The 27,114-nt window shown below is 38.0% G+C and overlaps 2 protein-coding genes across 13 annotated transcripts in view; one reads left to right on the forward strand and one right to left on the reverse strand.

Moving 5' to 3' along the window:
- Positions 1–18,077, reverse strand: part of Cfap97 (cilia and flagella associated protein 97) — a 33,499-nt gene extending 15,422 nt beyond the window's left edge. For 4 of the 7 annotated variants that reach the window (XR_013430315.1, XM_021729060.3, XM_005329216.5 and 1 more), the window contains exons 1-2: positions 12,238–12,439; positions 2,733–3,781 (exon numbers count right to left, since the gene is read on the reverse strand). Coding sequence is in view for 6 of the 7 variants with exons in the window: in XM_021729060.3 (XP_021584735.2) it covers positions 2,733–3,765 (1,033 nt within the window). In the remaining variant the exon portion in view is untranslated. Of the gene's footprint in view, positions 1–2,732; positions 3,782–10,732; positions 10,791–12,124; positions 12,440–17,869 lie in introns of those variants that run through there. The other 3 variants (XM_078031045.1, XM_021729057.3, XM_021729058.3) reach the window with 3 other exon arrangements.
- Snx25 (sorting nexin 25) overlaps positions 12,478–27,114 on the forward strand; it is a 110,322-nt gene continuing 95,685 nt past the window's right edge. For 2 of the 6 annotated variants that reach the window (XM_078031042.1, XM_078031044.1), the window contains exon 1: positions 18,166–18,868. In XM_078031042.1, the coding sequence (XP_077887168.1) occupies positions 18,446–18,868 (423 nt within the window). In that variant the 5' untranslated portion in view covers positions 18,166–18,445. Of the gene's footprint in view, positions 12,618–15,974; positions 16,049–18,165; positions 18,869–27,114 lie in introns of those variants that run through there. The other 4 variants (XM_040294414.2, XM_040294420.2, XM_078031043.1 and 1 more) reach the window with 4 other exon arrangements.

A 27,114-nucleotide genomic window follows, 5' to 3' on the forward strand; every position in this document is an offset into this window, starting at 1 on the left:
AAATTTTAAGACCCTTTCTGCCTATTAAAAGATTTAAGCAGCTCAAGGTCAAAGATCTAATTCTAGCCTGGCACAATGGTGGTGGTACACAATTGTAATCCCAGCTACTTGGGCAGTCAGGCAGGAGGACCCCAAGTTGAAGGCAACTTATGGAGACCCTGTCTCAAAATTTAAGAAAGGAAAAAAGCTCTGGGACTGTACCTCAGTGGTTGAGCACTTGCCTAGCATGTATAAAGTTCTGTGTTGATCCCCAGTGCTGGAAAAAAAAAAAAAAAAACTCATTCCAAACACAAACTTTTTGAGACTTATATAGCAAAGGCAGGTTTAGGGTGGGGATGGAAAAATCCCCCAAGTCAGCCTTTCAAAAAAGGAAGCTGAATATTCAGAATTTCTACTGATATTTCAAGGTCCACTTTGAAGTCATATATCTAACAATGCCAGTCTACACTGATCTTCCCTCCTAATATTTCTCACAGAACCCCAGAACTCTAAATTTTGAATGAAACCTACCAAACCTACATAGACTACCCTATCCTACAAATGAAGAATCTGGGGTTCAGAACAGTAATTGGTTTGTTTATAGACATGTTGATAGCCCAAAGAAGCCTGATTTTCTGATTCTATGTACAGAATTTTCTCCACCTTGCTATAAAAGTACCCAATTCAACACTGTTTCATTATTCCATGGTCTTTATGGGATATTTGGATTTATATCCTTTTATTAATGTTTGTTTTACTTACTATTATGGAATCTGAATTTATATTTAATAAATAAAATTTATTTTAAACTAATACATGTGAACAATGTTAGCTAGGCATTCCTCACTTTTTTAACTCTTGCTCAATTTCTGTTATAAAAACTTGTAAAAACTTTTTACTCAAAATTCACTACTGGAATCAATAAACTGTTTTAATGCATCTTTGTATTTAAGCCAGTAAAAATGTTTAAATTGAAAGTGTAGAGCTTATGCTGCTCAACTATTTTGATAGGATTGTTTGTTGTGCTAAAAATTTTTAAAAATGTGTTATACATTATCACTTCATCTTCCCCATATTAAGTGGATTTATCTTCCAAGAAAGTGAAAAACACTGTAAAAAAATTATGTGAGCCAAAGAGGCCTAGAAAATCCTATTAGAAGTTTAAAAGTGATACAAAGTGTATTGCGTGAGATAAGGCAGAAAAGTCATGAGCCTGGACGTACCTCCATCTACCATGACCGTGGTTTAATTATATGGGGAAAAGAAAAAAAATTTATGAAAATATTCTTGGATCTACAAAGTGTCACTGTGAATTGGAGCATGAATAATGATTTTGAAAATCTTAAGACTTACCTTGCAATGGACTGATATTCATAATTAGTGTTTAAAATGCTGTATTATAAAAGAATACTTGGTGGGTTGTCATATTATGAATTCCAACAACAAATGTACCAATTGGCAAAATGCCACCTTTGTTCCAGTGCCTTAAAAAGCCCTGAGCACCACTAACTGACAAGTCTGTTAAGAGCAGAGATTTTTACTGTGCAGCAAGCAGTATGAATGAAACTTGCTGCTACATTTCAGCTCAGCCTCTATGTTGAAAAGATTCTATGGTATTTTGATTTAATTATAATTGGGAAAACTTCAGAAATTTAGGATGGGATCATTATTTTTTCCATTTAGAACTATTATATAGGTTCATTATATCCAGAAATGGGTTAGAAAAGAATAGTTAAGAGATGGCTGTATTTATCTTATTTCATTTTATCTTTTAATATATTTTAGTTGTCAATGGATATTTTATTTATTTATGTATGTATGTATGTATGTATGTATGTATGTATGTATGTGTGGTGCTGAGGATCAAACCCAGGGCCTCACACATGCCAGGCAAGCACTCTACCACTGAGCCATCCCTCCAGCCCCCCTGTATTTATTTATAAACAGAACCAAACAGTAGTGTCATGATATCCACAGGATGGTCCTTGGATCAGCAGAATTAGTATTACCATTAGGCACTGGTTAGAAATGTAGCTTTGGCTTTACCTTAGTTTTACTGAACAAAAATCTGCATTTTAACAACATCCCAGGGTGGCCTATATACTATTAAAGTTTGGAAGCTTGTGTAGACAAAGTTGATTGCCCAATTAACATAAATTCCTACTTTTCCCTTAATAGATGCTGGCTTCCCCCACAACTTCCACCTCTAACTCCAGGGTGAGTCTGATTGGCCAGGGATAATCGCACTTCCTGTTCAGGAAGAGGAGTGTAAGCTAATTAAGCTAATTCTAGCTGATGAGACTTAAATGGAAGTGGGCTGGAGATTATTTTTTTAAAGTTTCCTCCATTCCAAGAAAGTGAAAGGAAGAGATAATTTCTCTTTTTCTGGACAATGTCAATGTGTGCAGATGAATACTGAAAACTGCTTCAGATTATCTCCTAGAAGCCCAAGAATGAAGATACTACCAGGGCTGGAGGAAGAAAGTGGTAGGCATTTTGAGTTTGTAAGGCACTAAATAAAGTTAGTGTGAAGCTTCTAGTCTTAGCTTATTACCTTTGCAATGTTTCTTTTCTGATAACACAAATAATATTCTAGATATTTTCATGATGGTATATTTGGTAGAGTTACTCATGTATCAATCATTTCAAACAACAGAAGATATCTAGTCAAAAAATCAGTGTAAATTCACAGCATTCAATATTAATAATAATTAATATTTAATGTGCAAATTTTAAAGAGCAAAGAAAATTACCTTTTAAGAGATGATTCAGATCCATTGTGTCATGTAAGACTTTCTGTTTATATCTATGATCTAAATCAGAATCCGGTGAATTTGGGGTGAGATTAGGTCCACATTTTTCTTTCCCTTTCCTGGCTGTTTTCAAATGTTTTGAATCATTTTTTAAAACCTCAACATCTTCATATACCTCTTGACTCACATTTTCTTGCCTTTTAACTTTTATTTTTTGGTCATTTGATGCACCCAATTCAAAAGACTGAATAGGGCTAATGTCTGGAGTTGATAAAGGAGTTACATCTGTCACAGTATCTTCAGATTCCTCTGGAGAGTCATCAATTTTTGGCTTAGTTCTTGAATAGGGTTGTGCTCCTGCTGATTTTATTCTTGACTTATATTTCTGTTTTGGTGATAAGAGGGTTACACCAGATATAGATTTCCTTGATGATGGACGCGAATGAGATTTACAGATGTCTGATTCTGCATCTGAACAGTCTGTACCTGAACTTGAAGATGAGGAAGACAAAGAAGAGGAAGAGGAACTAACTTTGGAATACTTTTTGCTCATGCTTTTTTTGAAGTTATTAGATGCTTTACCTGACCTGGACTTTACATGATGTTTTTTCCCATCATCACTGCTTTCTTCTCCATCAGTATAGTAATCATCTTCACCTTCTTTTACAATTTTGGGAATTCTACTTGGAATGGGCAAGTGTATTTTATGACCTGTTGCAGCATCATACAATTTTTTTGATCCTGAAGAAGTGGTCAATGAAGAACTGGTTTGCAAAATATCATTCTTTACAAGATGTTCGTCTGAAAGAAGTTTTGCTTTTCTTTCATTTCCCTTCTCAGTAAGATAACATTTGTTTTGTATTCCAAATTTTAAGTTTATATTTCCTGTGCTCTTATCTATTCTCTCTTTAGGATCATAATTTTGCTTGTCCACAACTAAGTTACTTTCACATTTCTTTGCTACTTCTTCAAAGTCACTGTCAAAGAAAGAATGGTCTACTTCACCTTCTGATATATCTTCAAACCGATCCATGATGGCAAAAATATATCTGAAAAAAAAGTAAAGTGTAAAACATCAGACTAAACTTCCAAATATATATATATATATATATATATATATTTAATTTTATACAGTTGTTTTAGTCAGCTTTTTCATTGCAGTGACTAAAGGACCTAACAAGAACAATTTTAAAGAGGAAATGTTTATTCAAGGTCTCAGTTTCTGAGGTCTCAGTCCCTTCTTACTGAGGAATAAAAACATTAAAGGCACTCATACAAAGCTGACCAAATAACTTGGAAGCTATGACATAATCACACATAGAAAATGAAAAGAGGAGAACATATCTGTCTCTGTTAAAGAGGGTTTGATATAAGAGATATTTCATAGTAGACAGTCAATGACTGTCTAAGAGAAAATTCAAGGCACATTATTTAGACACATGAAGTTAAATATTTGAAGAAATGGATTAAAATGTTCAACATAATTGCCTCCACCATAGGTCAGGGACCACTGTTTTTTGTTAGAAATCTTAAATTACTGTATAATATAACTATATTATACATATTATATATTATATTATATATATGTACTACAATGATTCAAAATATCTTATTTTATACAATTGAAATGAAACTGGAAATGTCATTATAAAGTCATGGCCTTTAAAAAGTATTTATCTCTGTAATTAACAGTGGTCTAAGCAGCAGTGTCATATTATCTTTTACTGATAGTTCATTTTGATATTTAGTATTACTCTCCACTAAAAAATAAACAGGATTCTCTGGAAGGCAGCTGATTTTGTTGTTGGAGATTAAAAAAACCAAAAAACAAAAAACAAAAAAACAAAAACACAGCATCTTATACAGTATCTTAACATGGCCAGAAAGCATAATCTTCAAATATGCCTTTGAGTAGTAGCAATGAAACAAAGGATCCAGTTTAAAGTTCTATATAAACTAGACAATATAGAACTGTATAAACTAGACAATTTAGAACTCTAAAACTAAAAATATTATGTAAAAATTTTTAAAATTTGTGGAAAGTCATGAGTTCATAATGATCAAAAGGAATAACATTCATTATGTTAAAGAAAAGGCACAAAAGGATTCTCAATAACAACATGTAGCCAATAATGCAATTACTTACTTATCACTATAACTGTAGTCTTTCATTAAGTGACCTTATAATATAAGAGAGGCTATAAAAACAAGTATAGACATAATTTAGAAATAAATCAAATTTCTATTAACAATAATGTAGACAAAGTATGGTGATGCACACCTATAAACCCAGTAACTCCAGAAATTGAAGCAGGAAGATCACAAGTTTGAGACCAGTCTCAACAATTTAATGAAATTTTGTCTCAAAATATAAAAAGGGCTGGGGATGGGGCTCAGTGGTAGAGCACTCCTGGGTTAAACTGTAAGGACTACCAACACCATCACCAATAATAAAAATAATAAGATAATAGGTTAAGTGTGTGTGGTAGTATTTAACCACTGAATAACTTTGTTTGTCTTTAAGTGTTTGAAGACTTCAAGATATTCTCATTACTTATAAAACTTTTGTCAATTATCATTATTTTGTGTATAGGTGTAGTGTTGAGGATCCTAGCCTTTAGACTTTAAAAATTTAACTATAATCCACTTTTAAATACTTAACAGAATCAATTTAGTAAGTCTGGATTTTGAAGTTTTATAAACAAAGTCTCAGTGCTTAGGAAGATTTACTTAGATTTGTAAGTATATCTTGTTGTGTGCTTGGGATACTAAAGAAAATTAAACATAATAAAAAATTATGGTGGTAAGCAATTTTGCAAATGGTGTATAATGTTCAGGGAAAATATACAAAAGCTATTTATAATCAAAATATACGTGAGTTTTAAAATTTTAACCCCAAACTAGATTTAAACAGAAACATGTTTAAGTACATATTAACATTTAAGAAACATAAGATAATAAAATTTATTTCTAATGAGCATTAAAATACAAGATGTACTGTTTTCTACCACAGATTAATGTCTTCATTACATTTTGAAGTTCAAATTGACAGAGCTGATTCTGAAGGTACAGCTCAATGGTAGAGCACTTGCCTAATCTTCACCAGGCTTGGGAATTCAATTTCCACCACTGAAAAAAATAAATAAACAAACTACAAGTGGAAACAACAGAGGGAAGCTTTCTCCCAAGCCCCCAAAAGAAAGATATCTAGTGAGGTTTTAGACATTATATTTATCCACATAGATATCAAAGTCTATTCTATAAAAACTCAAATTTGTCTTTTAGGGTATGTCACAATTAATTTTCAGATCTATGAAAAATCCATATACTCTTTGAAATCAGTTACTTCATTTCTGGAAATTTATCTTAAGAATGTAATATTAAAAATAACTATCACTTGTGATACTTGAAAAACTTGTATAGAGAAAAACTATGATTCCATCAAAATAATAATTAAGATCAGAAGTAAGCAAATTATTGTCCAGGACCAAATGTGGCTTATCATCTGTTTTTTTATTTAATTTTCCTTTTTTAATTTTATTTTTAAAAATTTTTTATTTGTTTTAATTAGTTACATCTGTTTTTGTAAATAAAGTTTTACTGGAATACAGCCCCATTCATGTGTTTTGGTATTGTCTCTGACAGGTTTCATACTATAACTGCAGAGCTGAGTAGTTGAGACACAAGCCCTATAACCCCAAAAAATCAAAACATTTACTACCTGACCCTTTACTGAAAAACTTTATGAACTATCAGCATGGAAAAATACAGAATACATACAGAATACTTGTCATTTATACTGGATTAATAATACAATTTATACATTTAAATAAAAACTAGGAGATAAAAACAAATCAAGAGTTGATCTGTTAAAATAAAAATCACAATCCTACTGCATATTTTTCTATTTCTGTCACTACACTAAATAGTGTTTGTGCAATAAATGATGAGTGGGAGTTTGCTCAGTGTTTGAAAAGAAATGAACTGAGACATACTGAGGCTTAAAACTTGGTTCTGACACTTTTGTATAATTTTGAGCAAATGTATAAAGATATTTATCATAACAATTGCAATAGCAATGAGTTAGAATCAATGTCAATGTCTCTGCTAAGAGGAAATGGATACATAAAATGTTGTACAAGCATTTGTAAATTGAGATTCTACAAAAATATTGTTGATTAAAAAAGCAGAATTAAGTGATCAACAATAAAAGTATGTAAAGCTTACCAAACAATGCTATATTCTCATTGACACAGACATAAAAAATGTTACATAGCACGAACTGGAAAGACATACAATAAAAATCCAAGAATATAAACTTATGAGGGGAAGGGAGGATTGAAGCTTGTGTAGGGCTGTGTCACTACTGGCTATCACAAATCCTAAAGAATATGACTGACAATTATGATTGACTATTAATAATCTAATTCTCTCTACCCAAAGTCAAAAAGAATAGAGATATCTTAAGCATAAGGAGAGAGCAATCCTACTAAGTCATAATACAATTGTAAGTACATAATACAATAAATAAACTACAAGCCAAAACAAAAGAGAGAAGCTTTCTCTAAATGGTTTGCCTACACTTAGGTAAGTACATGTTTAGATAAACTTATTAATAGATATGTGACTATCTCACTGGGCACAATGGCCTATAATCCCATTGGCTCAGGAGGCTGAAGCAGGAGGATGGTAAGTTCAAAGCCAGCCTCAACAAAAGCAGGGCATTAAGCAACTCAGTGAGACCTTGTTTCTAAATAAAATACAAAATAGGGCTGGGGATGTGGCTGAGTGCTTGAATGCCTGAGTTTAATCCCTGGTACCCAACCTTCCAAAACAGACAAGTGACTATCTCAATGAATGTTTCTGCTTGACTCTACTGGGAAATATAAAAAGCTTATACAAAAGCTTAACTTTTCCTAGTCATTGACCCCCCCATTCCTAGTTGTTTTTAAAAACATATTGTTCAGATCATTCCAACCCATATTCCTCAGAAAAACTTTCTAAATTTTAAAGAAATAAAATTACAAAGCATAAACATGTATCACTTGTATTAGTGCTATATGATATTCTATTACTAATAGCTATATGTAGTATTTACTATATACAAGCAATGCAACCTCCTTAAGAGGTTTTATTATTCCCATTTACCAATGAGAAACTGAAGCAGAGCAAGAATTTGTCCAAAGTCACACAGCTAGTAAGGAGTTTAGCCAAGATTGTAAAGCAGGAATTTTTTAAAGATCATGTTATTTTTTAAATATCTTTTATTTCTTTTTATTTATTTTTATGTGCTGAGGATCAAACCCAAGGCCTCACACATGTGAGGCAAGAGGCTCTACTACTGAGCCACAACCTCAGCCCCCAAGATCATGTTATTATCTACTGTTTTGTTCTGTTTCTTAGGACCATTGTTTGCTTCTATTATGTGAGAGTGGGCAACATTACAAGCCCCAGACTTTCCAACTTAATTTAAAGTCATTCTCCCATCCCAATTTGAGCTGTGACCAAAACCCCCTTTCCAAAGAGAAGAAAATGCATTCCAAAAATATTTCCAGCAAAGAGTGCTAATTCTGGAAGTCACTAATCTTAAAACATTCTTAGAATGCCTCTTTTGGGTGTACAAAATAATAGAAGAATTTGTTACCAATCCCTGATAACTTTAAAGGATACCTATATAAAGTTTTTTATGATGGTTTATGGCACATAGTAAATGTTGGGACTGATACTCTTCCTAACCCCTACCTGACAGCTCCCCAACAGTCCTGAAACTATTTTTACCTTCCCCTGTACTCCATGGCTACTTTTCATTCTTTTTAAAAACTGGTGTATTATAGTTGTATATATTGATGGAATTTACTGTTACATATTTCTACATGCACAAAATATAACAATATAATTTGGTCAATATCATTCCCCAGCATTTCCCCCCTCCTTCCCTTGGTTCCTTTTCCTCTACTGATCTCCATTTGACTTTAAGGATATCCACCCGCCATCTTTGTTTTCCTTTTTACTCTCTAGTTTCCACACGAGACAAAATATCCATTCTGAGTTTGACATAAATGAAATAATGCACTTAACATAATGGTCTCTAGTTTCATCCATTTCCTGCAAAGGGCCCATGGGCAAATTTTAGGTATTAGTTTGACTGGATTAAGGAATGAATAGAGAGCTACTAGTAAAGCTCCCTACTAATCACCACCCTTACATTAAGAATGAAGAAACTAAGGCTTGGCAAATACAAGTGACTTGAGTAATTTAAATTTAAATTAAGAATAAAACATTTTGAATTTCAGGTTTTTGGAAAAGGGATGCCTAACCTGTAATAACTTAAATACAATGATGTAGGAAGGTGAAGAAGAAAGATGTGCAGAGGACCTCAGTTTAAAAAGTTTTAGGGTAAATTGAAAAAAGAGCTGGAAATCACCCAGCAGCAAACTATGACTTGACAACCAAAAAAAAAAAAAAAAAAAAAGTATGTTCTCAAATCATACAGGTAAAGCAGCATACAGCCTAAAAGGGTTTTATGATGGTGTATGGCATGTAGTAAATGTTGGGGTTCACATTTTTCTTAAACCCCTACCCTGACAAGATTTTTACCTGCCCTTGTACCCCATAGCTAATATCAGGTGCATTATATTTTGCTTGGTCAAGTAACTTCTTGGATGAAGCATTTAATTCTATGATAAATGGTAAAGAGTCTAAAATCTAAATCGTGATTAGAACAATGACGAAGGGAGATGGTACTGCAGCATATACCTGTAATCCCAGCGACTCAGGTGGCTGAGGTAGGAGGATAGCAAGTTTGAGGCTAGCTTCAGTAACTAGCAAGATCACACCTCAAAATAAAAAGGGCTGGAAATGTAGCTCAGTGGTAAAGAACCCCTAGTTTCAAACCTCAGTATCCCTGCCCCCCCAAAAAAGAATGATTAAGGGAAAGCTGATACTTTCATTTCAGGACTGTGATATTAAAAAAGATTTGTAGTTCCAGAGGTAGAACTTAAATCAACAGATGACATACACAACAAAGCTGTTCTGAGCTTAGTATAAGAACTTCTCAAAAATAGAATGAGTACTTTCTTCAATTATGAATCCTGAGTCATTAAAAAGACTGGATGACCACTTGCTGGGATGCTGCAAAGACAATGAACATGTAGGGAGAACAGTATCTTTCCCATCTTCAACTAGTTCTAAATCCCAAAGTCTCTCCACAGTCAATCAACTACAGATACACCTTTGATATCTCTGTCACATAGCCAACAGTTTCCTATCTTGCTTGTGAAGGGTCTCAGAATATACCACTCCCTTATGCTAAAATGATCCTTTAGCATAAGGATCATTTTGAGGTAAAGACAACTGAGAATTAACAGATGTAGAAACAACTCTCAGAACTTCCCTTATCTGACTAAAATCAGAAACTTTCAGATAATGAGGACAGCCATAAAATTCCCCTCTCCCAAGAAAGGTATTTGACCATGAAAAAGAAAGATGGCACTGAGAGGGACCTGCACAAATAGGTCCTGCTAGATAGAGTCCTTATCTTCCATTCATTCTCCCTTATAGTCCCTAGAGACCTATAAAACCTTTTTCTGTGTCATTGTGTTTCCACAATGTATTGTTCTTTGTTAAGAATGGTACATATACTCTTAAACCTATTCACTTCTTCAGGTCTTCACTTCTTTTCTAGAAAAGTCCTGTGTCATGACAAAAATTAATGTCAAATACAATTTAGTAGCTTTTCTCCTGTTGATCTGTCTTGTCAACTTAATTTCCAGAGCTACAGCTGCAGAATCTAAGAGACTAGAGGAAGAGATCCCCCCCACACCTCCAATCTCCTACTTTGTCCCCTTACCAAACTGGTTAGAGCTGGCATGCTTATAGTCCCAGCTACTATTGGAGGCTAGGATTGGACTTGAGTCCTGGAGTTATACACCAGCCTTGAAACACAAACCATCTCCATTAACAAAAAAAAAAAAAAAAAAAAAAAAAATCCATTCCCTTACCAGATAGGAAGCTTCTGATGTCTTGCTCATCTTTACATTCCCAATGTCTAAGGAGGACCTAACAAATATGAGTCATTTAAAGAATGTTTGTCCATGAAGAAGTTTGGAGTTAAGATACTTAAGATTGAGCTGTGATTCTTCTGCTCTTTGCTATCGATAGCAGGCAGAAAAAGTTTTCAACCTAGCTTCTTGCACTTTCCTTCACTCCCTCCAGATACATAAATCAGAACTATCCCATCTGCATTTCCAGTAACACAGTCCCCAACAGTTTTATAAGTCATCTGCTTTCCTAAATGGTCACAATTCATGAGGGAATTTTTTTTTTTGGTTTACATTCAGATCCATAATATCTAACAGGGTTACAGGAAGAATTTAAACACTCATCATTTAACTTACTTTATAGGAAAATTTATCCAACAATCTGATCCACGAAGTGATTCTTTTGCTAATGTTTACTTCACAGTTAACAGGATCCACAGTCAGGCAGGTGGTGCATGCCTATAATAAGGAGGCTGAAGCAGAAGGACCGCCAAGTTGGGGGCCTCAGCAACTCAGTGAATGCCTCAGCAACCTAGCGAAGCTCTAAGCAACTCAGCCTTGTCTCAAAATAAATACAATAAAATAAAAGGGCTGGGATGTAGTTCTGCAGTACAGCACCAAATGGTGCCTTCATAAAGTAGTTTAGATTCTCTTTATAAGATATCGGAAAAAGGGTAAAATTACGTAATCATTTATCACAAAATAATAATAACCCTTTGTTACTCAAGATAGGATTTTGCCAAAGCTGCCTGGGAGTCACTGGGACCCTCACAATTTGCAAAGCTCATGCGGAGCTACCAACAGAAATACTGGTGCTTTGACAACACATCAGGAAATACATACACACACATACACACACAAATATAGTATTGTTTAAATGTCATTTTGTTCATATGACATTACATTCTTGTAGCTATGTAACAGGGCCCCAAGAACATACCCAATACACAAAAATCTGAGCCCAAAGTAAACGTTTCCCAGGTACTTGAAGCTCCATTCACCACCCCGTCACGACCCCTTGTCAAAGAGGTGGCAGTCTCAGGCCTCAGGGTTCAGATTCAAGTACGTGAAGACGGGCAGCAGCGGTCAGAGCCCAGGTACCGGTCGCAACCACATTCCAATTCAGAGACGACCCTGACCCGAGCCACCTCGAACGCATCTTGAGGGTAGGACTGCCGTTCCCACCGGGGCGGGTAGGAGTGCGGGCGGTCCCACCGACACAGGCTTGGGAGCCTTTGTTATGGTTACACCCGCCGCTCCGGGGGCTGGCCAAGCCGAAGTAGCAGAGCAGAGGGCCTAGGGGCTCCGGCGGGCCCGCCTTCCAACCTCCCGCCTAGGCTTGCAGGCACCCACCCGAGTGGTCGTCGCCGCCTGGGCGCTGGAGACGGGAAACGGATCCCGAACCGCGGGGTAGGTGGCGGGCGCGCCCGGGGGAGCGACAAAAGGGGAGCTCGCGCTATGCTCACCTGGGAGCCGCCGCTATTACAGTCTCTCACGCGGCGCCGAGGCGCTCGCGACCCCACTCGCTCACTGGAATTTACGCATGCATGCACGCACGCGCTAGCGCGCTCCCGCGGCCCCTGCTCGCGGCCCCGGCGGCGCGCGCTTCCGGAACGGGAGGGAGCGGAAGGAGAAAGGGGGACCGGGAGGGAGCCGCGGCTCTGCGGAAGGTAGCGGAGCCCGACGCGCGGTGTCGCGCGGCACCTCGCGGAGGCGTCACAGAACGCGGCGGAGGGTCCGCGGTGCGCCCGGGTCTCGCGAGGGGAAAAGAAATCCTTCCAGGCCTCTGCTGCCCAGGGGATCCTGGATGTGTTACTTCCTCCACCCACCTTTTAACGCAGAGCGGGTAGGTCACGTTATCAGGGATAATTTAACAGCAAAAGCTGTTTTGGTTATCTTGTAATTCTGTACCAAAAAGACCAGAATAAAAACGGAGGACCACGGTTTCTCTGACGTATTTTATAACAGTAAATAGTTCTGTGCACCAATGGCTGGTAACACATTCAAAGTCCACTTCCTCCTGGTAAAGGAAGTGTAGTTAAAACAATCTGAAAAGTCGTCTCTGCAAAATAAATGAAATGCCTTAATTTCTCGTTGAACTCTAAGGCGCATGATAGGTATGGTGAAATAATGGCACCCATAATCTGCCCACCTCCTAGAACATGCCTAGAACACATAAGTAAATGGGGATTTTGCTGATGTGATTAAGGATCAAAATGGGACCTGGATTATCTGTCTAATGGGCCCAGAGTAAATCCAAGGACCCTCACAAGAGTGGAGGCAGGAAATTCAGTAGGAGGAGCTGTGGAAGAGACCTTGAGCTGAAGAATGCAGACCAACTGAAAAAAAGGAAAAAAATGGATGCCCACCTGAAGAAGGAATGCATACCTCTGATACCTTGATTTTAAACTTCTGACCTCCAGAACCATAAGCAAATAAATTTGTGTTGTTTTACTCTAAGTTTGAGTAAACAACAAGAAGACTCTAAACAGTAGATATTTTAAAAATATTTGGATGAAAGTTCAACGGAAGGAAATACATATTTAACCATATCCTCGTGAATCCAAGAATAAAACACTTGATGTTAAAGCTAAACACAGAAGAACAAATATAATTCTGTTTGTATGAGGAAGTCACATTCATAAACAGAAAGCAGAATAATAGGACCCTAGGGTTTCTGGGGAGAAGGGAATAGGAAGTTGTTTGATGAATTTGGGTTGTTAAAAAAGTTAAAAAAGTTAAAAAAGTTCTGGACCCAGCTGGTGGTGCACACATGTAATCACAGCAGCTGGGGAGGCTAAAGGTGATATTGGAATGCCAATATCTTCCTTTCTTTTGGTTACTGAGCATCATGAGTCAGGAAGCTTTTCTCTGCCACATACTTCCTACTACGATGTTCTGCCTTGCCACAGGCCTAAGAGCAAGGGGCCAAGTAACCAGACCAAAATAAACAGAAAGTTGACTTAACACTTTATTTCCTCAAATTTTAGATCAACATCTACATAAGTCAAAAATATCCTTCTTTGTGATCTACCCTTATTCTCTATCTGAATACCAGCTGATTTCATTTTCGGTACTCTTTGTGATTTTGTTTCTTTTTAGGGATTAATATAAAGACATTTCTGCCTAAAAGTTTGCCAGTATGGATACTTTTACTAATATGGAAACTCACATATACTAATATGGAAACTCACTAAAATTTTATGTGTGTACATACACACACACACACACAAATATATATTTTAGAGTTACTTTTAGAGATTCAGTTTCCTATAAGCAATACTGCAGTATGTTTCCTTCCAGGTTTAGCAGTCTACTATTTGCTTTTATTGCATTTTGTGATTTTTCACTTTCCCTTTTTAAAGTCTGACAATAAATTTCTTCTCTCATATATTTTCCACAAATCACAATTTTTTGAGGTTATAAGAAAAACATTAACTGACTTGTTATGGTCTTACAGTTGAATTGGTGGAAGAAACTAGAATCTATATAGGTCTCTGAACTTGCATCAATGTCTTTATTCACAATTTCCCTAAAAGTGGCCAAGGACAAACATTGTGGTTTTCTCCCCAATCCTGTGACTACCTCTAAGGTGAGCCAAGGGACTTAAGGAGAAACAAACCAATAGAGAAGGTAAAGATGCATCACACATTTAGATAAAAATCAGGTGTTATCTACCTGCTTACACAGTCTAGCATTTAAAAATTGTCAAATTTTCACTTATTAATTTTATCCTTAGGCGTGAAGGCACATGCCATTCCCATCTTAGATAAGAGACAGTTAAGGCAGCCTTATGGAGCATTCAACAGGCTTGTCAGAATTCACCAGCAATAAGGAATACAAACAAGGCAACCCTAGTTATCCATTATAACCCTTAGAACTCAACACTGACTACTGGGAAGGAACACCTAGATGCTAATTTAAAACCTAATTTAGTGGAGCACAGTGGTGCACACCTTGAATCTCAGCAACTGAGAAGAGGATCTCAAGTTCAAAAGCCAACCTCAGCAACTTAGAAAAGGCCCTAAGCAACTTAGTAAGACTGTCTCAAAATAAAAAATATAAAGGGCTGGGGATGTGGCTCAGTGATTAAGCACCCATGGGTTCAATCTCTAGTACTAAACCAAACCAACAAAAAAAAAAACCCTGGTTTTAGGACCTCATTTCCCTCAGTACCTTCTGATCCTAGGTATTTTCTTATGCTCTCTTATTATGGACTGATTATGAAGTGTCCCCACAGAAAGTGATGTAGCAATATTTAGAGGTGAAATGATTAGATTGAGAAATATGACCTAATCAGTGGATTTGTCCATTCAAATGATTACTCCATCAAATGGATTAATTCTTCAAATGGATTAAGAGGGGGTAACTGTAGGTAGGTGGGACAGCTAGAGGAATTGGGTCACTGGAGGAGTCCCCTTGGGGATTATATGTCTTGTCCCTGGCTCCTCTCTCTGCTTTATTGGCTGCAATGAGGTGAGCAGTGTTCTTCTACCACACTCTTCTACTATAATGTTTTGACTCATCTCAGGCCTAGAGTAATGGAATTGACTAACCACGGACTGAACAAATGAACCAAAATAAATTGTTCTTATCAGGTATTTTGGTCACAGTAATGAAAAGCTGACTAACACACCCCTTATCTTGCCTCACCTCTCAGTGTTCTTCAAACCTTGTACTAGGGTAGAGGTCTATCTACTATCTGCTAAGTATAAGTGCTGACTTAGCAGCAATATAGAATGTGTCTTGAGGTCATTTCCTGATTGTGGGTTTACATTGCTCCAGTTCTGCCTTACTCTTGGGAAAAATGTACTGATGTATTAGAAAGCTCATTATGAGTTACTACCTGGGATATCAGTAAATGTCAGCCAGTTTCCCCTTTACTGATTCAAATTATAATCCCTTGGCTCTTGTCAAGGGTAGCTAAGGTGGTGCTTATTTTCACAAAATAACTCAACTAAACACTTTTAAACATGTAATACAGGTCTTAAGCTCATGCATTTAAACCTTGTTTTTTTTTTCTGTTTTCCTGTAATATAGGATGGTAATTTAGTTTTTAAGAAGTACTATAAATAGTGGTTAAATGTACAAATTCTGAAGCAAATCCAGAGTGATAACAAAATCCTAGCTTTGTTGTTTATTTGGTTTTGTGATGTTGAACAAGATTAATGTATTTCCTGTGCCTTAATTTCCCCATGTGTAGATGGGAGATAATCTCTATCAAGATTATACATGAAATTAAGTATGTCTAATGCTTGGAATGGTATCTGGTACACAGTAAGTATTCAGTTAGTAACTATCATTGTGAACTATGAGTTTAAATTGGAAAACAAAATATCTTCATATGGTCCCTGCTTGTGGCAAAAATATTGATATAATTACTGAATGCTATCAGTCTTTAAATGAAATAACTTGGATTTGCATGGTACATTTTGAGGCTCCCCAATGTATAAATATTAACTATTTTAGAGGCAAAAGAGCTTACTCAAAATAGATATATTGCTTTTATTTTTTTAAAAAAAAAGGACAGGAGATTATGAAAGGTAGGTTTTTGTTTTGTTTTGTTTTGTTTTTTGGGGTTTTTTTTTGCACCAGGAATTGAACCCAGGGATACTCAACCAATGAGCCACATCCACAGACCTTTTTTATTTTTTGTTTTAAAACAGCATCTCACTAAGGTGCTTAGGGCCTCACTAAATTGCTGAGGCTGACCTTAAATTAATGATCTTCCTGCCTCAGCCTCCTGAATTACTGGGATTATAGGCATGGGCCACTGTGCCTGTCTAGTTACTTACTTTTGATGTCATCACTTTGGCATGGCAAACTCACATTTGGCTAGTTCTTATTTTTGTATTAGGGGGTATAAGAGAGAATGAAGTTCTCCATGAATACCAATTAGTATTAAAAACAAAAAGATTTCTAAAAATGAAAAATGTGAATTTGTTTATATATATGTAAAATAATTCACTTGCATACCATTTGTTTAAATTAACCATTGAAGATTACTTTTAGAACTTACTTCATTTCCTATTTGAAATCCATGTGCCATTCCAAAGAAATCATTATTAAGACATGAAATGAATGCCTAGGTGAACTGTACATATCTATGGACACCAGTGCATTTTCTTTTGAATAACCTCTTAAATAATACTTAATTTTAGAAGAATATACACTAAATATTTTAGCTTACTTCTAAATAATGTTTAATGTTGAATTTTACCTTTATTGAAGTAACATAGTAATAATACTTATTCACAGATGGAATGATTCCTTATAGAAAAACACATAGTCACAGTATCTGAAAATACATTTTAATCCTTATTTTTCTTATATTACCCAAGGAAAGCTGAATGTAAATCCACTTATTGGAAAACAACAGAAGTTTAAAAATATTTAAATTATTCATTAAAGTGGCAATGGAGAGAGTTCCTAGGCTCTTGCCCTTTTAATGTTTCCCATATCCTTATCTTTGTCTCATGATTCTCTTGCTAAAATGCCTCTCCTTCCCATCCTGTTTTCATTCTTTATTTGCCATCCTACTCTTTCCTACTTTTTAAATAATCTTTTCAGAATTCCTTTAATTCCATTGTCCAGTAAAGATACATCTGTTACTTTATTGGTCTTAGCACTACAGTAATTACCTGGGTTTGTGTAGCCTATTGGCATCTATCTTCTCAGAAAGCATCATGTGTATACTACGGGGTGGGACCATAATAGAAGAGGCAAATATATAATATAAAAATCTGGACCACTCTCGTTTGCGTGGGTAACAGCATTTGCACTGAACAGTTGGCAACAAAAAATACATTATTGGAGATAAACTAATTATGGCAGCTGTGTATACCCTTTGGCACCAGGCAGATTCTTTCGGCCTTTCCATAAGTAGGAATCTAGATTTCCTTTACTCCACATTTGCCTGATTCCTTACCTAAGGTAGCAGCAGGGTGGGAAAGAGGAGTTTGTTAGTGGAAAATTGTTAAAAGTGAGGAACAGAAATGATTTCCGTTTACAGAGCAGGCGAAAACAAGGCTATAAGGAAGGTTAGGAGGTTACTTTTAAAAGGTGATGATCAGAGGACGGAATTAAGGGATCACCTACCTGAGTTAAAAATGCTCCAGACACCTGCAGCAAAATTTTCCATCAACAGACGGTATCCTGGGGGAGTGAAGAAAAGGGGGAGGGGGAGCGCGGGAAAGAGCTGTATTCGCTGCGATTGGTTGCCACCCTCCCCCCTAGGGGCAGCGGCCTGCCGGACCCCGCCCCCGCACCGCGGGTGGGTGGCCGGCACCTCCCAGCTGTCACTCTGCTGTAGCAGTGGCCCTCCGCCCTCTCTTGGCAGTCACTCGGTGGCCGCCCCCACCCCCGCCCAGCGTCAGGCATCGCCTGCTTCAGTCACAACACGGTCCCGCTACCTGGGCGCGCCCGGCCCGGCAGCTGAGGGCCCGGCGCCGGCTGGCGGCGCTGAGGGGCCGCTGGGAGGGGCTCGGCAGAGTCTGTTGGAGCCGTTCCCTCGGAGGGCCGCCGGCTGGGGCATGAGAACCGGCTCCCCTAGCCTCCGGAGCGGTGGCGGGAGCGGCGAGGCGGGGAGGCGCCGCGCAGAGGCCACCGTCCAGGGCAGCGCCAGGGGACAGCGGGGCAGGAGATGTGCCTGTCCTTAGCGGCACAAGAAGCAGCATGCACCCCGATGCCACCGACAGCAGCAGCACCGGCTTCAGCCCCGCGCCGGCCGCAGGCACCGGCGGCCATCCTGCCCCGGGCTGCGCGGGCGGGCAGCAGCCGGAGTTGCTGGAGAACGCCCAGGCGGCGGCGGCGGCGGCGCCCAGGGGTCCCGGCGGCGGTTGCTGGCGGGTGCCGGTGGCCGTGGCCGCTTTCGCCGCCGTGGCTCTCTCCTTCTTGGGGCCCGGCTGCTGGGAGGCGGCGGGAGGCGCGGGGCCGTGCACGGTCCTGCTCCGGCTCAGCCTGTACCTGAGCTGCGCGGCGGCCGCCTTCCTGCTGGGGACCCTCTTCGCCCTCGTTGGCTGGAGCCCTCGCGCCTCGCCGCCCGACTTCGTCGGCGCCTGGAGCCGGCTGGCCGCTGCCCCCGGCTGCCCGCTGCGGGTGAGTACCCCTCTCGGCTGCCTCACGCGCCCGCGGCCTCGGCCCGTTCGCCCGCTTCCGGTGTGAGCCTCCGGTTCTGCGAGACCCCGCGGGCCGCGGCGTGCCCTCCTCGCCCGCCCTGGGTCCCTCCTTGTAGCTGGAAACCCGAGAGGAGCGGGCGAGGTGTGTGGGCCCACGCGAGGCGGCTCCAGGCTCCGTGGGTTTGGAGGGGATGCAGGGCATTAGGTAGGCTCTGTAGTTACTCATCCACCATCCTCAGTCACAACCTCGGTCGCTGAACAGTCTTGCCGAATCCTCGATGTTGCTGTGCAGCAGGGGAGTTAGTGTGTTCCCTGGGAACCTGTACAGCTTTCGCTGTACCCAGGCACTGCACTCTACATTGGCTATCCTGTTTGTCTCTGGGAACCGGTTTTGTTGGGAGGTAGCTTTACAGTCATTTCCAGGTAAGGAAACTTTGTTAGATCACCCACCTACTACCTCACACCAAAGCCTGTATACACTTCCTACCACCCCGTTCTCTCTTCCACCATGTTGATAATTAGGAACAGGACAACAGGACAGCAGAAATCACTGTAGTTTGCAAAGAAAGACAAGTTATCCGCAGCGAGGTCTGGGACATTGGGGCTGTGATTAGGAAAAATAGCAAAGAACTGTATTTTAAATGAGCTTTTCTTGAGTTCCAAACCCACTATTTTCTCTACCTCTTATCTTTTTTTTTTTTTAATAATCCCTTAAAAGTAACCTTATTCTGTTGTAGCTTGATGTTCACTGATTGACTGAATGATACTATCATTAAACGGAAATTGCTCAAGCACTCTGGGGGGTCAGTGAAATGGCAGTGGCTAAATTTCATAAGAATGTTTATTAGAGTGACCATCATCCCCAGGGTTTGTATTTACTTATAACATGACCTGCTTACTCATATGTAAAAAAGCATCACACTCTCCTCCAAAATGACTCTTCCTAGAGTCTGTCAGTCAGAATGGTGTGCTGGAGTAATGACTGAAGGTTTGAAGACAAGGAAGGTATCAGGCATCCTTTCTCTGATGATTTGGTGTAGTAAAGGGTAGGAGACTCTTGGTTATGTAAGTAAGTAGTCCCTCAAATCGGTACTACTTAAAAATCTTCACCTAGCTGTCCATTTTTCCTTTCTCATGTAGCAAGAATTGGTGAACACATGTTTTCCTTTTTTTTTCTATAGTGATGTTACCTGTTTGTTTATAGATCTATACTCAGTTCTTGAGTAGTGTGAGAAGTTATAATTCTTTCAGTACATATTTAATGAGCATCTTGTATGAACCAAATTCTACTGTATTCTGGAAGCTGGGGTTGAACTGATACAGAAAAGTTATTCTTTCTGGAAGTTATATTCCTGTGAAGGACCAGACAATAAATACATATTTTCATGTAATGATAAATGCTTATTAAACAAAGTGTGATTAAGAAGCCAGGCACTCACCTGTAAATCAGCAGCTCACTGAGTCAGGAAGATGGCAAGTTCAAAGCCAGCCTCAGCAACTTGGTGAGACCCTGTCTCAAAATAAATAAAGGACTGGGGATCCAGCTCAGTGGTTGAGTGCCTCTGGGTTCAACCCCTGGTGTGTATACACACATACACTATTAAGAGATAAGTGATTAAGATCGAGGAGTACTGGGGGGAAAAGAAGTTTAAATGGTCAGATCAGGGTCAAAAGCTGAGGGTCTGGAAGCTTCATGTTGTGGATTACTACTATTTCCTACAAAATGCATTCTCCCACATTTTATAGCTCACTTATACCTCTATGTTGGTAAAATTTGATTATCATCTAGAAAGATGGTTTCATAGAAGAATTTTTAAAGAAAGTACTTTGCAGGTGACAGAAAATGAAGCAACAGGCATAGTATCTCCAGTATATGATGCCAAGATTTCAGATAATAGCAGAGGGAATTATAATCTAAGGAAAGTGATTATTGTTCATTCTTTTTGAACTTTTAATTCCTATAATAGATTTAATTAAGAAAATAAGCAATTAGGGAATTACTTTCAAAGTTATATATTACTGAGAATTGAAATGTATGTTATTCCCATGAAACTGTGTTTTCTTTATGGCTCTGGGACTAGTTACTTGAGCCTCTAGTTTGCTGTATTTGCAGTAACTTGTGTTTTTAAAAAATGTTCTCTTCTTTATGAATGGAAGGATGGGAAGCATAAGCATGTGGTGTAGTATAAGATATCCGTCAGTTATGTGGGGGTAGGAGCTGGACCACACAGGTCATTTAACATATGTGGAGGGGGAGACTGTTTAGCAGTGAACCAAATGGAGCTTCTTAGAATAACAGTGACTACTACAGAAATCTGGATTCTGCATACACAAAAAAAGAATCCTTTTTTTTCTTATACATGGTGAGTTTTTCCAGTCTGAGCTAGACATGCAGATACTGGGATCCATCCTTTTATCTACCCATATTCTCTCCACCTTTTTTTTTCCTTCTTGGCTTCTTTCAGTAGAAGAAAAACACTTATACGGTTAAAAGCAGATAACTCCAGAAATCTAACCTGAAAGGGCAAAAATATTTTCATGACTAGAGGTGTTTGAAAGCTTTACCATATTGTTATCAGTTGTGAACTCCAAAAAGTCAGGACCTATAATTGGCACCTTTTGTTATCCTTTGCACCTAGTAGGAGCTCAGGGCTCCTCAAATGATTGCTGATGATAATGAAAAAAAAATGGCCTGTTTGTGTTCACTAATCTAATGCTTTTCTCTTCCAGTTAAACTAGTTTCAGACATTTCCCATGAATTTAAATTTACTTAGATGGGAACTACTATTGGTTAAAGTAATAAAAATAGCTTATATCCCAGATACAAATTGCATCCCAAATGTCCAATGGAATTTTCAGATACTCGCAATGCTTTTCTGTAAAGTTGTAATGTTGACACTGAAGTCTTGACTATTGATATCTGGACCCAACTTTAGAAAAACTTAGACTTTGATACAGGCCTGCAGACTGGAGCTGTGATTCTGGATTGCTAGCCATCTCCTAGTGTGACAGGTGTTAGCTCAACTTTGCTGAGTGGGCTGTCATAGTACAATGTTCCTAGTCCAAGGTTGTGTTTGGTATTCTGCAAGTCAGTTAACTTGCTTGGGTCAGATTCATTAGCCACAGTTACTTGACCCTGGCTTCTGATCTCACCAAAGCAAGAACAAGAGAAATAGGACAAGTATGAATTAATGGTTTAGGAACTTGATTGTTATTATGAGACTGGCAGTTCAAAGTACATCTTATAATGGAAAAGAGGGAACTATTTCTTACATTTCTATGATAAGAAGGTAAGAGAGAATAACTTCTTAGACAACTTTTCTGCCACTTAGTCTTTATTCTTTTACACAGTTTAGTAGATACTTTAACAATTATTACAAATTGACAGTTTATAGTTGTGTTTATTTTTAAGGTAAAAGGTGATCTTATTTTTGAATATACTGTGAAATAATTAAATCAAGCTATCTAGCATATTAATTCCTCAAACACTTAATAATTTTAATCTAGGTACTTTCTAACTTATACCTCTTAAGTTCAAACAAATAAGCAGTTAATTAATGAGGATTGGAGGGCTGACACAAGAATGTCCACAAAAGTTGAGTGATTAGTAGTATACAGGAAATTAAAGATCTTGGATATATGAAGAAAACATTAATGAAAGACTTCAAAGTTCAGCCAGATAGAAAAGTTCAAGAAGTTCATCAAATGTAATTAATAAACATTTACTGAATGTCTGCTACACATCTCACGTTCTGAACTTGTTAACTATTTTTTTTTTCCTGTAGTTTCTGAGTGCCAGTGCCAGGCACATAGTAAACTCTAAGTAGGTAGATTTTGATGTGAACAAATTTAAGTATCCAGCTGACATTTTTAGATTTGAAATCTCAACCATCTACTTAGGGAGGGATAGAGTCTTTCTAAAGGGAACATTAAGAGCTTGAATATTTTTCTTTTATAAGTGCATGGTATGGTTTGTGGGGTTGAGGAGGATTCAGAGATGAACAAGAATACTCCTGTCTCTGCCCTCTTAGTCTGAGTAGATCAGAATGATAGAGAACCCTAGATAGGAAGGCAGATGTTTACAAAGACAGTAAAAACATTCACACAGCAATCAACTGCTCTAGTTGGCCTGGGGTAGACTTCTAGAATTCCTAAATGGGTTCTTTTACTAATACAAATGTTCTTTGAGTAAAACAAACTTAATTTAGTTACTTGAGGGGAAAAGGAAGAGAAACAGGAATTAGGAGTCTATACATAGCCTCTTTGTGGCTTTCCTTTTTTTATGCTAACATGCAAGCTAATCCTCAATAATTTGATAATGGGTAATGGCACAGTGTATTTACTGTCTTCAGAATGTTTGTTAGTATTTTAACTAGAGGATTTAAGTGTGGTGACCAATGAGAAAAATGTGTTTTTTAGGAATATGGTGTTTAGAAAATCCCTTAAATCATAGGATTCTTCCTAATTCCTTGTGGTATAAGGGACATCGTACTTAAGACTCATACTATGCATAATTTTTAATTTTTATAGATAGTAATATAACATGATTGATAAAATCAAAGCATTTAGAAAGGTAAAATAATGAAAAAATTTCTTTTCCCTCTAGGCAGCCACTATTAATAGTTGCTGTTTATTCTTCCAGCACATACAAGCAAATATAAATATATATTCAAAAAGAAGTTTTTAATACCTATAATTTTTTTCAGTACTTGATTGAACAAAGGGGTGCCATACCATTAAGCTACATCTCCCAGCCAGTTTTTTGTTGTTGTTTTGAAACACAGTGTCCCTAAATTGCTGAGGTTGGCCTTGAACTTGTGATTTTCCTGCCTCAGACTCCTGAGTCATGGGGCACCTATCATCTCTTGATTTATAAACAGTGATTACACACAAAGGGAAGTTATTAATGTTTACTGTTTTCTGTTAGAAAGAAACCTTCATTAAAGTTGGGGAATTAAAGACAACTTACATTAAAACAAAGCTATATATGAATAGTGATAACTTCAAAGTAGGAAGATAGACTACATGGAACATAAAAATAACCAATCAAATGAACCAAATATATCCTAGGAAATGAGGCAAATATGTATTTGAATTTGGCAAAAGTGTCTAAAGGAAGCAATATATATTTTTGTAATTTGTTAAAAGGATCCGGAAAACTGTTTTAGAGACAGAGTACATGTACCATTTGAGATTTGAGTTGCTAGTGAGATGATGAGATGAGTCACAAAAACTGGGTTTGGAAAGGAAGTTTTGGCCAGGTTGTAGAAGTCTTCAAATGAGAGAGAGATTTTGAGTACAGAACAACTGAGCCCAGCTTTAGAAATATTAAATGGAAATGTGATTCTACTGGACTTCAGAGGAGAAATATTGCGTGGCTACAGTGATCAAAAGTGAGAGTTAAATGAGGGGTCGGGATTGTGGCTCAGTGATAGAGCACTTGCCAAGCATGCGTGAGGCACTGGCACCACATAAAAATAAACAAATAAAATAAAAGTACTGTGGCCATCTACTATGTTGTGTATGTGTGTGTGTGTGTGTGTGTGTGTGTGTGTGTGTGTGTGTGTGTATATATATATATATATATTTATTTATTTATTTTTAAAAAATGAGAGTTAATTAACTTGTGTGAATGGAGACTAGAGGAATAAATTTTAAGAGTGAGATTTTTTTGATGGTAAATATCATTGGTTACCGTTACAGAAAGTCTCTTGATTGTGTTCTCAATGAGATAGGAATTTGGGAATAAAGGGAGAGATACTGAGTCTCAAAGGAAGTGCCCATGAACCATTGAATTGCAGACAGCACCTACTACTCCAGACTAACAGGCCCTTGGAACAGGGAAACTCAGGAAAAACTGGTGAGAAATTTATGTAGCTCCATCCTGGCTCCACCTGTATTCAAGGGTATCCAGGAGAACTTCTGAGAAGGAGTTCTATAAATATTAACACCCACACCAACTAGTTGCTGTTTCTCCCTTGGAGATAGCCTAAAGAATGTGAATTCCTTGCGTTATCCCAAAGTGCTTCTCTCTTGAGATTGCTACCATGCTCCCTGAATATGGATCTGTTTTCCTAGATAAACCTCCCTCTATGCCTTTGACTGGGTGCTTGCTGAAATTTTTTTCGGTCAGGTAACTCTATGCCAAGAACCCCACTGGTTCTGAGTCAAGTTCCCTGTCCTCTCTGGGAACTCCTCAGATCCTTCTTCAGAGATGTCTCTTTGGTGACATAAAAAATGGCCTTATATTCCTTTTAAACAATACATTCAGACCCAAACCAAAGAGTCATACTCTTGGTATACAAATGTGAAGACTAAAGCCTTGATTTGAATGTTCTCCTCTGAGCCTTCTTAATTCTGGTCATACCTGGGGTGTTATTTTTAACTGTCTTGATTCTTAAACTGCTTTTTGTGGGGAGCATACTATGACGTCATCCTGGTAATTGATGTTGCCTACTTAAAAATATTTTAGGTTTCGTTTTCCAAGTATATCATTTTTGGGGTAGGAAGTGCCCTAGATTTCCTAAAATGTATGCTTCCTTGTACTCAGAAATGGTGCACAGTTGTACTAAAAAGGTGACTCAGCAGATTTGCTGCTGAGGGTTCAGGCTACAGAGAATAGTTTCTATGGAAGGCTGTTAGTATTCAAATGATTGCATCCAAACTTGGGTTTTTTTGTTTTTGTTTGTGTTTTGTTGTGAAATACAGCTTTACTTTTGAAAAAAAAAAAGTAAATAGAGAATTTGAGTTTTTACCCTTTTCTGTGAGGTTACCTTCAAGCTAGGATTGATTGGTTGAATGGAAAGACATGGAAGCTTGCAGCCCTTCTCTGGAGTTCTCCTGGATATCTGAGGGCAAGGTTAGGTTTAAGCCATACCCTGTTTTAGTCTTGGGCTGTGTGCCTCTATAGTTTCTTGAAACACAGTGATGCTTTCCAGAAAACCCAATGGATTTGGGTGTGTTTGGGTGGGCTTCTCAGCTCACATGCTGCTTTGGGGAGAAAGTAGTTAAGAATTTTGAGGTATGTCTGCTGTGATTCTGGGGCTAGCCAGAACTTACCAGCTACTTTAGACACTGGCTAGTCCTGGTACCTTTGTTAACCTGGGATTCCATGTATGAATAGCCACAAGTTGTTATAAAGAGATATGAATACAGTAACTCAAAGTAAAATGCCTCTGAGGTCAAGAAGGAAAAAGGGAGTGAAATGTGCTTTTTATTTTATTTTATTTTATTATTTTTTTTTTGGATAAGACACATGAACTTGTTTAGGCTACTAGGATCCATTTAATAAGCATTCTATTTTAGCACTGAATGCTGTTTTAGTGAGCTTTTAGTGAACTGTTTATAGAAAGAAAAGTTTACTTTGGGCTCACAGTTTCAGATGTCTAAGTCCATAGACAATGCTCTCCATTCCTCAGGGATCCAGATGAGGCAGGGCATCATGACTGAAGAGGGTGGTGAAGGAATGAAACTGGGACATGGCACCAGGAAGGGGGGGGGGAAAGAGAGAGAGAGAGAGAGAGAGAGAGAGAGAGAGACACTCCACTTGCCAGATACAAAATATAAATCCTAAATGCCCCCAAATGACCTACTTCCTCCAGCTACACCCTACCTGATTCCAGTGACCACTTAGTTAATCCATGTTTGGAGATTAATTCCCTAATTGTGTTAAGGCTCCTAGAACCCAATCATTTCACTTCTAAACAATGCACTTCTTGCATTGTCTCACACATGATTTTTGGGAGGACACCCAATAGCAAGCCATAACAAATACACTGTTTGGGAAATTAGTTTACAAATATCCATTGCTAAAGTAATCTGGATGTCTGTAGTTCTCACTCAACGTAATATAGGAGTGAGTTTATGTAATAGTAGTAACTAAAATTGCTGAGTAGTAACTAAATTTGCTCCTAAGATTCTCATATTTTGCAGTATTCTTAAGCTCACGTAGGTTCCTCCATTCTTGGTGCCTGCAGGGTTTTTGAGGGAGGCTTCTGTACTGTGCCACCACTGGCAGTGTCTAAAATAGTGTGTTTCCTGTTGGAGTATCACTGGCTCTATCCCCAGTGTTGTACATTCATAAATGCTTTCTCCTGTTGTTTATCTTGAGCCAAAACCATATTATATGTTTTCTAGAAGCTTGGAGTATTGTCATTTTTCTCACTCAGACATGTTTAAGTTTTTTTAACCTTGTGGATGCTGAGGAATTTCTGCCCCTGTTTGCAC

This window comes from Ictidomys tridecemlineatus, chromosome 14 (assembly GCF_052094955.1).
Source record: "Ictidomys tridecemlineatus isolate mIctTri1 chromosome 14, mIctTri1.hap1, whole genome shotgun sequence".
Classification (NCBI taxonomy): domain Eukaryota; kingdom Metazoa; phylum Chordata; class Mammalia; order Rodentia; family Sciuridae; genus Ictidomys; species Ictidomys tridecemlineatus.